This window comes from Rattus norvegicus, chromosome 18, assembly GCF_036323735.1.
Source record: "Rattus norvegicus strain BN/NHsdMcwi chromosome 18, GRCr8, whole genome shotgun sequence".
NCBI lineage: Eukaryota > Metazoa > Chordata > Mammalia > Rodentia > Muridae > Rattus > Rattus norvegicus.
In genome coordinates this window covers 29,301,587-29,313,964 of record NC_086036.1, presented here as the reverse complement: position 1 = coordinate 29,313,964, position 12,378 = coordinate 29,301,587, and the positions used below count along the sequence as shown (strand labels likewise).

General features: G+C 42.3%; 1 protein-coding gene across 1 annotated transcript; it reads right to left on the bottom strand.

The window, feature by feature from the left end:
* Nucleotides 1-8,916: 8,916 nt before the first annotated feature.
* On the bottom strand, nt 8,917-11,499 carry Pcdhb5 (protocadherin beta 5). Its single transcript, NM_001114602.2, has one exon. The coding sequence runs from the start codon at nt 11,308-11,310 to the stop codon at nt 8,917-8,919; it is 2,394 nt and encodes a 797-aa protein (NP_001108074.2). The 5' UTR covers nt 11,311-11,499.
* Nucleotides 11,500-12,378: the final 879 nt, after the last annotated feature.

Here is a 12,378-nt window from a genome sequence, read left to right as displayed (position 1 = left end):
TTAGTGCTGAGATCTAAGGAGTGAGCCGCCGCCAAGCCCAGAACCTTTCATTCTTAAAAGCTTTCACATCTTCTCTCCAGTTGTTTTTCATCTATTCCTCAGCCTTTGCTCTATTGTTTTTCATGAATTTCTCACTTTCCACAGTCAACACCAGATCATTATTCACTTGTAAACTTTACCACTAATTTGTACTTCTTCACACAGTTCCAAAATCCCTTTGGGGCTGTTTTCCTTCTGTCTAGGTAATTGCACTATTTATCTCACTGTATGCATGACTCAATTACTTCTCTCAGTCTTTGCCCTGCGTTACCTTTGAAGGTTCCATGTGCTACTAATAGATTTACAGTTAGGAATAATTTGGGGGGAGAGGGAATTTAAAGACATTGTTTCAGGGAAGGGGCGGCACAGGTCTTCCTGGTTGCTGCCGCTGCAGAGAGCCCGTGGGCAGCACCCCACGAGCGAACCTGAGCCTCGGGACCACAGGTAAGACCAAATTTTCTGTTGCAAGAAAGCTGCCTGGTGAGCTTGGGACACACGGAAGCAGAATTTCTCTAGGACCGGGCACGTTCTGTGTTTACCGGAAGTCCCACACCCTCGGATCCCGGCCCGCAGCAGCTCTCTGCTCCCAGACCCGGTGAGAGAGAGACCCAACCGCCTGGTCAGGTGGGTACTCCTGAGGCTGCAGAGCGGAAGAGACCAACAACACTGCTCACCCCTGCCCACATCCCTGGCCCAAGAGGAAACTGTATAAGGCCTCTGGGCTCCCATGGGGGAGGGCCCAGGAGCGGCAGGACCCCTGCCTGAGACACTGCCGGAACCTGAAAGAAACAGACCAGATAAACAGTTCTCTGCACCCAAATCCCGTGGGAGGGAGAGCTAAACCTTCAGAGAGGCAGACAAGCCTGGGAAACCAGAAGAGACTGCTCCCTGCACACACATCTCGGACGCCAGAGGAAAAAGCCAAAGACCATCTGGAACCCTGGTGCACTGAAGCTCCTGGAAGGGGCGGCACAGGTCTTCCTGGTTGCTGCCGCTGCAGAGAGCCCCTGGGCAGCACCCCACGAGCGAACTTGAGCCTCAGGACCACAGGTAAGACCAAATTTTCTGCTGCAAGAAAGCTGCCTGGTGAACTCAAGACATAGGCCCACAGGAACAGCTGAAGACCTGTAGAGAGGAAAAACTACACGCCCGAAAGCAGAACACTCTGTCCCCATAACTAACTGAAAGAGAGGAAAACAGGTCTACAGCACTCCTGACACACAGGCTTATAGGACAGTCTAGCCACTGTCAGAAATAGCAGAACAAAGTAACACTAGAGATAATCTGATGGCGAGAGGCAAGCGCAGGAACCCAAGCAACAGAAACCAAGACTACATGGCACCATCGGAGCCCAACTCCCATCAAAACAAACATGGAATATCCAAACACACCAGAAAAGCAAGATCTAGTTTCAAAATCATTTTTGATCATGATGCTGGAGGACTTCAAGAAAGACATGAAGAACTCCCTTAGAGAACAAGTAGAAGCCTACAGAGAGGAATCGCAAAAATGCCTGAAAGAATCGCAAAAATCCCTGAAAGAATTCCAGGAAAACATAAATAAACAAGTAGAAGCCCATAGAGAGGAGACACAAAAATCCCTGAAAGAATTCCAGGAAAACATAAATAAACAAGTAGAAGCCCATAGAGAGGAGACACAAAAATCCCTGAAAGAATTCCAGGAAAACACAATCAAACAGTTGAAGGAATTAAAAATGGAAATAGAAGCAATCAAGAAAGAACACATGGAAACAACCCTGGATATAGAAAACCAAAAGAAGAGACAAGGAGCTGTAGATACAAGCTTCACCAACAGAATACAAGAGATGGAAGAGAGAATCTCAGGAGCAGAAGATTCCATAGAAATCATTGACTCAACTGTCAAAGATAATGTAAAATGGAAAAAGCTACTGGTCCAAAACATACAGGAAATCCAGGACTCAATGAGAAGATCAAACCTAAGGATAATAGGTATAGAAGAGAGTGAAGACTCCCAGCTCAAAGGACCAGTAAATATCTTCAACAAAATCATAGAAGAAAACTTCCCTAACCTAAAAAAAGAGATACCCATAGACATACAAGAAGCCTACAGAACTCCAAATAGATTGGACCAGAAAAGAAACACCTCCCGTCACATAATTGTCAAAACACCAAACGCACAAAATAAAGAAAGAATATTAAAAGCAGTAAGGGAAAAAGGTCAAGTAACATATAAAGGGAGACCTATCAGAATCACACCAGACTTCTCGCCAGAAACTATGAAGGCCAGAAGATCCTGGACTGATGTCATACAGACCCTAAGAGAACATAAATGCTAGCCCAGGTTACTGTATCCAGCAAAACTCTCAATTAACATTGATGGAGAAACCAAGATATTCCATGACAAAACCAAATTTACACAATATCTTTCTACAAATCCAGCACTACAAAGGATAATAAATGGTAAAGCCCAACATAAGGAGGCAAGCTATACCCTAGAAGAAGCAAGAAACTAATCGTCTTGGCAACAAAACAAAGAGAATGAAAGCACACAAACATAACCTCACATCCAAATATGAATATAAAGGGAAGCAATAATCACTATTCCTTAATATCTCTCAATATCAATGGCCTCAACTCCCCAATAAAAAGACATAGATTAACAAACTGGATATGCAACGAGGACCCTGCATTCTGCTGCCTACAGGAAACACACCTCAGAGACAAAGACAGACACTACCTCAGAGTGAAAGGCTGGAAAACAACTTTCCAAGCAAATGGTCAGAAGAAGCAAGCTGGAGTAGCCTTTCTAATATCAAATAAAATCAATTTCCAACTAAAAGTCATCAAAAAAGATAAGGAAGGACACTTCATATTCATCAAAGGAAAAATCCACCAAGATGAACTCTCAATCCTAAATATCTATGCCCCAAATACAAGGGCACCTACATACGTAAAAGAAACCTTACTAAAGCTCAAAACACACATTGCACCTCACACAATAATAGTGGGAGATTTCAACACCCCACTCTCATCAATGTACAGATCATGGAAACAGAAGTTAAACAGTGATGTCGACAGACTAAGAGAAGTCATGAGCAAAATGGACTTAACGGATATTTATAGAACATTCTATCCTAAAGCAAAAGGATATACCTTCTTCTCAGCTCCTCATGGTACTTTCTCCAAAATTGACCATATAATTGGTCAAAAAACGGGCCTCAACAGGTACAGAAAGATAGAGATAATCCCATGCGTGCTATCGGACCACCACGGCCTAAAACTGGTCTTCAATAACAATAAGGGAAGAATGCCCACATATACGTGAAATTTGAACAATGCTCTACTCAATGATAACCTGGTCAAGGAAGAAATAAAGAAAGAAATTAAAAACTTTTTAGAATTTAATGAAAATGAAGATACAACATACCCAAACTTATGGGACACAATGAAAGCTGTGCTAAGAGGAAAACTCATAGCGCTGAGTGCCTGCAGAAAGAAACAGGAAAGAGCATATGTCAGCAGCTTGACAGCACACCTAAAAGCTCTAGAACAAAAAGAAGCAAATACACCCAGGAGGAGTAGAAGGCAGGAAATAATCAAACTCAGAGCTGAAATCAACCAAGTAGAAACAAAAAGGACCATAGAAAGAATCAACAGAACCAAAAGTTGGTTCTTTGAGAAAATCAACAAGATGGATAAACCCTTAGCCAGACTAACGAGAGGACACAGAGAGTGCGTCCAAATTAACAAAATCAGAAATGAAAAGGGAGACATAACTACAGATTCAGAGGAAATTCAAAAAATCATCAGATCTTACTATAAAAACCTATATTCAACAAAATTTGAAAATCTTCAGGAAATGGACAATTTCCTAGACAGATACCAGGTATCGAAGTTAAATCAGGAACAGATAAACCAGTTAAACAACCCCATAACTCCTAAGGAAATAGAAGCAGTCATTAAAGGTCTCCCAACCAAAAAGAGCCCAGGTCCAGATGGGTTTAGTGCAGAATTCTATCATACCTTCATAGAAGACCTCATACCAATACTAACCAAACTATTCCACAAAATTGAAACAGATGGAGCACTACCGAATTCCTTCTATGAAGCCACAATTACTCTTATACCTAAACCACACAAAGACACAACAAAGAAAGAGAACTTCAGACCAATTTCCCTTATGAATAACGACGCAAAAATATTCAATAAAATTCTGGCAAACCGAATTCAAGAGCACATCAAAACAATCATCCACCATGATCAAGTAGGCTTCATCCCAGGCATGCAGGGATGGTTTAATATACGGAAAACCATCAACGTGATCCATTATATAAACAAACTGAAAGAACAGAACCACATGATCATTTCATTAGATGCTGAGAAAGCATTTGACAAAATTCAACACCCCTTCATGATAAAAGTCCTGGAAAGAATAGGAATTCAAGGCCCATACCTAAACATAGTAAAAGCCATATACAGCAAACCAGTTGCTAACATTAAACTAAATGGAGAGAAACTTGAAGCAATCCCACTAAAATCAGGGACTAGACAAGGCTGCCCACTCTCTGCCTACTTATTCAATATAGTTCTTGAAGTTCTAGCCAGAGCAATCAGACAACAAAAGGAGATCAAGGGGATACAGATCGGAAAAGAAGAGGTCAAAATATCACTATTTGCAGATGACATGATAGTATATTTAAGTGATCCCAAAAGTTCCACCAGAGAACTACTAAAGCTGATAAACAACTTCAGCAAAGTGGCTGGGTATAAAATTAACTCAAATAAATCAGTTGCCTTCCTCTATACAAAAGAGAAACAAGCCGAGAAAGAAATTAGGGAAACGACACCCTTCATAATAGACCCAAATAATATAAAGTACCTCGGTGTGACTTTAACCAAGCAAGTAAAAGATCTGTACAATAAGAACTTCAAGACACTGAGGAAAGAAATTGAAGAAGACCTCAGAAGATGGAAAGATCTCCCATGCTCATGGATTGGCAGGATTAATATAGTAAAAATGGCCATTTTACCAAAAGCAATCTACAGATTCAATGCAATCCCCATCAAAATACCAATCCAATTCTTCAAAGAGTTAGACAGAACAATTTGCAAATTCATCTGGAATAACAAAAAACCCAGGATAGCTAAAGCTATCCTCAACAATAAAAGGACTTCAGGGGGAATCACTATCCCTGAACTCAAGCAGTATTACCGAGCAATAGTGATAAAAACTGCATGGTATTGGTACAGAGACAGACAGATAGACCAATGGAATAGAATTGAAGACCCAGAAATGAACCCACACACCTATGGTCACTTGATTTTTGACAAAGGAGCCAAAACCATCCAATGGAAAAAAGATAGCATTTTCAGCAAATGGTGCTGGTTCAACTGGAGGTCAACATGTAGAAGAATGCAGATCGATCCATGCTTATCACCCTGTACAAAGCTTAAGTCCAAGTGGATCAAGGACCTCCACATCAAACCAGACACACTCAAACTAATAGAAGAAAAACTAGGGAAGCATCTGGAACACATGGGCACTGGAAAAAATTTCCTGAACAAAACACCAATGGCTTATGCTCTAAGATCAAGAATGGACAAATGGGATCTCATAAAACTGCAAAGCTTCTGTAAGGCAAAGGACACGGTGGTTAGGACAAAACGGCAACCAACAGATTGGGAAAAGATCTTTACCAATCCTACAACAGATAGAGGCCTTATATCCAAAATATACAAAGAACTCAAGAAGTTAGACCGCAGGGAAACAAATAACCCTATTAAAAAATGGGGTTCAGAGCTAAACAAAGAATTCACAGCTGAGGAATGCCGAATGGCTGAGAAACACCTAAAGAAATGTTCAACATCTTTAGTCATAAGGGAAATGCAAATCAAAACAACCCTGAGATTTCACCTCACACCAGTGAGAATGGCTAAGTTCAAAAACTCAGGTGACAGCAGATGCTGGCGACGATGTGGAGAAAGAGGAACACTCCTCCATTGTTGGTGGGATTGCAGACTGGTAAAACCATTCTGGAAATCAGTCTGGAGGTTCCTCAGAAAATTGGACATTGAACTGCCTGAGGATCCAGCTATACCTCTCTTGGGCATATACCCAAAAGATGCCTCAACATATAAAAGAGACACGTGCTCCACTATGTTCATCGCAGCCTTATTTATAATAGCCAGAAAATGGAAAGAACCCAGATGCCCTTCAACAGAGGAATGGATACAGAAAATGTGGTACATCTACACAATGGAATATTACTCAGCTATCAAAAACGAGTTTATGAAATTCGTAGGCAAATGGTTGGAACTGGAAAATATCATCCTGAGTGAGCTAACCCAATCACAGAAAGACATACATGGTATGCACTCATTGATAAGTGGCTATTAGCCCAAATGCTTGAATTACCCTAGATCCCTAGAACAAAGGAAACTCAAGATGGATGATCAAAATGTGAATGCTTCACTCCTTCTTTAAATGAGGAAAAAGAATACCCTTGGCAGGGAAGGGAGAGGCAAAGATTAAAACAGAGACTGAAGGAACACCCATTCAGAGCCTGCCCCACATGTGGCCCATACATATACAGCCACCCAATTAGACAAGATGGATGAAGCAAAGAAGTGCAGCCCGACAGGAGCCGGATGTAGATCGCTCCTGAGAGACACAGCCAGAATACAGCAAATACAGAGGCGAATGCCAGCAGCAAACCACTGAACTGAGAATAGGTCCCCTATTGAAGGAATCAGAGAAAGAACTGGAAGAGCTTGAAGGGGCTCGAGACCCCAAAAGTACAACAATGCCAAGCAACCAGAGCTTCCAGGGACTAAGCCACTACCTAAAGACTATACATGGACTGACCCTGGACTCTGACCCCATAGGTAGCAATGAATATCCTAGTAAGAGCACCAGTGGAAGGGGAAGCCCTGGGTCCTGCTAAGACTGAACCCCCAGTGAACTAGTCTATGGGGGGAGGGCGCCAATGGGGGGAGGGTTGGGAGGGGAACACCCATAAGGAAGGGGAGGTGGGAGGGGGATGTTTGCCCGGAAACCGGGAAAGGGAATAACACTCGAAATGTATATAAGAAATACTCAAGTTAATAAAAAAAAAAAGACATTGTTTCAAAGTCAGTTCTTAAGTCAGTCTCAAAGTCAGACGCATCATTTCGTGGAGTTGTTTTAATTTTCTTCCTCTCCTGGACCTTGTGATGAGCAATGTTCCTATGACATGTCTAACTGTGATTTGTTTCTTACGGATCCTGATTAGGTTTCTCTGAATGTTTCTCACAATCGAAGACTCACTATTGGCACCATGTGTCAGTCATTATCTCTCCGGCTGTTTGTTAGCCTCTTCCTACACCCCCAAATTTCCTCTCTCATTCTCTCCCTTTCCTGCCTGAGTCCCTCTTCCAACAGGTCTCCCTTCTACTCTTAGGTCTCCTGTATGTAGTTTACTGACATTTTGGGGTTTATTTATTACTTTGAAAAAAAACTGGCTGATGACTAAAATCTACATTAGAAGGAAAACTTAAACTGTCAGAAATTTGCCTTTTAACTGTTACTTGGCTTTGGTGACAGTGGGGTGATTTGGGTAAAGTAAAACTACTTCATTTGCAGTACAATGACCATAGGATTTAATAATAAATAGTAGGATATGAAGAATGTTTTTTCAGCTGCTCATTTTCTGCCAAAAGTTCAAGGAATTTTGATATAGTCTTACTTACATACATATAACAAGGTAAAAATGAACCAGGTCTCCAGGCTTATTAACCCAACAGATTGCCACAATTACAAATCAATAAATATGCTGCTGCTCCAATGTATCAACAGTAAAACAATATTCATTATTGTTCATCAATTCAACTCAAAGTAATCGAAGGAAACACTAAACAACTGAACAAAATGATTTAACACCAAAAAAAAAAAATAGGTTTTGTTGATTGATATACTCTACCCAATGACACCAAGTAATGCAAAGTGAAAAGTTTTGAAACCTACTAATGAACAGAATCAAACAGAATACCTAAATTTTCAGAGAAATTTTTTTCATTTGAAGGGTGGGAGATGGTCTGGAAAATACACACATATGCACAATACACACACACACACACACACACACACACACACACACACACACATTACCCCATAATTGGACTTCTTTGTATGGGGGAGAAAGAAAATGTGATGCCCTCAATAATCCTGAATTTTCCTATTCAGAGGAATGGGACTTTTTCTGATTCTGAGATTATTAAAATAGATTACGTCAATGCTGTGGTTTAACAGTTTTATTTAATCAATGGGATGAGAAACTACACATTCTCTTTAATTTTTGTCAAATAAAAATTCAAAACTATAAAAATAGTACTTCTAGGTCATGCACAACCTGGTAAGTAGAACTACTAGCATGCAAGATGCTCACAAATGAAAAGTGTCACAACCTTTGTGTAAATTGACATACACCTTAAACTTTGTGATTTGGCTATTTAGGGAGCTTAAACTGGAAATGAACATGACAGAGTGGCACTTTCTATTCACACAGAAAAATCCTGGCAACATCAGTAATTTAAAACATCTACCTTTGAAAAGATGAAATCTCATGGAAAGAGCATATGTCACAAATGCATACACAAATGCCAGGGATTCTTAGATAATTTCATATTATTCGGTTTTTATATGCTTGCAGAAGTGTTAATTACTAAGTGATATTCATTTGCGGAGAAAAGTATGAAATAGACGTAGTACAACTAAAAGGCTAATAGGCTCATACCAATACAAAAGGAAACTATCAGCACTGTTAAAGATACAAGTAGGTTAAACAAGTGAAAAACTCCGTAAGAAATAAGATCATTTCTCAAAAGAAAACATTTGTACGTCCCGTGGGAAAATACACACTTAGCTGAATACAAAGCTATCCCTGCAATGAAGATTTTCCGCAATTTCTCTCCCAGGGTCCTGAACCATTAGGTTGGGGACCATGGATTTAAGGAATTTGAACTCACCAGCCCCAGAGTCTCCTGTCAGACACACCTCATACTGGTAGCTCTGGGACAGGGTCCCTGCACGACTGACATCTACCAGGTGGCCAGGAAAGTGGCCCTCAGGCACAGTGCAGTCACCCAGAGAGGCTGCCCTTGCTCTCCTGCACAGCCTCACCCCCACGAACAGCAGCACAGACAACAAAAATAGAGAAGACACAGAGGCCAAGGCGATGACCAGATAGAGCGTGAGCAAGTCCGCACCATCCTTTGCAGAGTCACGAGCTACCTCAGGCAGTGGCAGATAAGGCTGTGAAAAGCCATCCACAAGCACCACCTGCAGTGTGATGCTGGCAGAGCGTGGAGGCTCACCATTGTCCTTGACCACCAGCAGCAGCCTGTGTTTGGGCACATCGCGCTCACTCAGCAGCCTGGTGGTACGCACCTCGCCATTGTGCGCCCACACACTGAACAACCCGGGCTCCGTGGACTTGAGCAGCTGAAACGACAGCCAGGAGTTCTGGCCAGAGTCGCGGTCCACTGCCACCACCTTGGTGATCAGGTATCCGGGCTCTGCTGCCCTGGGAAGCAGCTCTGTGTAGGGTGCAGAGGCGTTCTGCAGCGGGTAGAGCACGAAGGGTGCATTGTCATTGTCATCCAGCACCATCACGCGCACCAGAGCCTGGCTGCTTAGCGCGGGTGAACCTCCATCTGTGGCGGCCACTCGGAACTCGAAGGCCTGCAGGGCCTCATAGTCCAGCGCCCTGAGCGCGAACAGCTGCCCATTGTCTGGGTTGATGGAGATGAGCGAGTCGAGGGCCAGCTGTGGATCATAGGGCGGTAGCAGTGAGTAGGTGATGTGGGCATTGGAGCCTGAGTCTGAGTCTGTGGCACTGATGGTGCCTATGTGCAGGGCGGGGCTGTTGTTCTCGTGGACAAACATGGTGTAGGAGGTTTGGGTGAAGGCAGGGGCGTTGTCGTTGATGTCAGACACCTGCACTGTTATGGTGTGCTGGGTTGTGAGCCTGGGTGTGCCCTGGTCCGAGACTGAGATGGTGATGTTGTACTCAGCTCTGCTCTCTCTGTCCAGTGCCCTCTCTGTCACCAGAGTGTAAAAGTTCTTGTAAGAGGGTTTTAAAGTGAATGGCACATGATCTGAAATAGAGCAAATCATTTTTCCATTGTCTCCAGAATCTCTATCTCGTATTCGGATAATAGCAACCACAGTTTCCGGAGCATTTTCTGGGACTGAGCTGGTCAGTGAAGATATGGTCAGCTCTGGGGCATTGTCGTTCACATCCAACACCTCTATCACCACAGATCCTTTCCCAGAAAGCCCTCCTCCATCTGTGGCCTCAATCTCTACACGGTATGATTCAGTTTTTTCAAAATCCAATTCCTTCTTCAGCCGTATTTCTCCAGTGACTTCATTTATTGAGAAAGTTTTCTGGATTTCATCTGATGCTTGGAACAAGCCATAGGAAACACTCCCAAAGTTGCCAGCATCTGCATCCGGTGCTAAGACAGTCAGAATTGGGGAGTCTGGGGGACAGCTCTCTGGGACCTGCACCTCGTAGGGGCTGTTCACAAACTCAGGAGCATTGTCATTGATATCCATGATCAGGATTCGAACCAGAGCTGTTCCTGACCTAGGTGGAGACCTGCCATCCAGAGCCATGAGCGTTAAGCTCAATTCTGCCTGCTCCTCTCTGTCCAGGGCTCTGTCTTGTACCAACTCTGGGTATTTCTTGCCTTCACTATTATTTCGAGTGAGGACATGAAAATGAGGGTTGGTGCTGACTCTGTACTCTTGAAGTCCATTGCTGCCCACATCCAAATCCTGGGCTAAATTCAATGGAAACCGCGTGCCTGGCTGGCTGTTTTCCGGTATTTTCAAGAGCAATTCTTTATCTGGGAATTCTGGCGAGTTGTCATTTATATCCTGGATCAATAATTCTCCTTGAAAAAACTGCACTGGTTTTTCTAGGAACACCTGGAAATGCATCACACAGGGATCCACAGAGCCACACAATTCCTCCCTGTCTAGTTTCTCCCTCAGAAGCAAATCTCCAGTGTCCGGATCCACCATGAATTGCTGGTTGTCAAAGTCAGACACCACCCGTGCAGACCTGGCAGCCAGCTCCCCAGCTCCCAGCCCCAGATCCTTGGCCAGATGGGCTACAAAGGAGCCTCTTTCAGCTTCCTCCAAGACAGAGTACCGAGTAGGCACCATGAGAACCTGACCCCAAAGCAGCATAAAAAGGAAAGGAATCACTTGCCTGTTTGCATGATTTCTCTCCAGCTTCTCCATGGTGGAAACACGAGTGCTTACATCCAGTTCTTCAGCAGCCTCTGAATAGCTTGAATGCTAAATTCTATTTTCTTGGCTGGAGGAATCTTTGTTCATGTAGTATACCCCGGCCCAAACCCATTCAGGGTCCGGTATTCCTTCAGATGTTTCCTGTCCCTGTGTTTTTTTGATTCTGTCTTGCAACACAAAGGACCAGGAAGCTTTGAGCGGTTATTCACAAATCTTAGCCTGCAGCGCCACCCTGCGTTCATATTGAAAAATTGACAGTATTTTCCAATCGAAAACCTTTTGAAAATTTCCAAATGAACATTTAGAAATGATTGTGCTTACTATGTTTACAAGTGTTGTTCTTGCTTTAAGTTGCAAAGTTGGCAGTAATTTCATCGTTGGGCATGTGCCAGAAGAATTTTTAGGACGAAAGAAGGAAGTTAACTCAATTTTCCCACGTGGCCAATGGGCGGGAATTGAGAATACTTTTGTATTTTGCATAATCTAACCAAGTGAATTAAATCCTTAATTTTGAATTAACTTCATAATAGTTAGATATGTTTGCTTCTGAAGTAAGAAATTTTGAGCGATGCGAAAATTTTCAAATAATCTGTACCACGTTATCTCTAAAAATCACATTATTTTTCTAAGTATAACTTCTATTTTTCTACACTGGTATGAAAATAGCAGAAATCCATCTTTTGCCTTTCTTATGCAGGGTTTCCTGTGTTTTTGGACCTTATTTCATTAAGTTAATGGCTTTATTTGTGATTTATTTTAAGTAAGTTGTTGCTAAAATATGCCAGTACTCCCTTTCTCATTCTGGAACTGGAAAACGTGAATTATAGTTAGCATTGCACAAGCATCAGTTGAATAAATAAATGTACTCAAGTTTATACCTGAAGGGTCACTGACTTCAAATAAAGTAAATATATAAAATAAAAATAGAAAAGGATAAGCAAAAAGACCTGTGTTTTTAAAACTGAAGGGGAGCCTCCTGAACAAAACAAATAGAAAAGTTCCTAGCATAGTGGCAGATTCTAGTTAGGTTTAAGGAGTTCAGAAAAAAAATGACTCCAT

What these genes read in the sequence shown, in the direction of transcription:
- Pcdhb5 (NM_001114602.2), bottom strand. Translation starts at nt 11,310, where the DNA reads ATGGAGAAGCTGGAGAGAAATCATGCAAACAGGCAAGTGATTCCTTTC.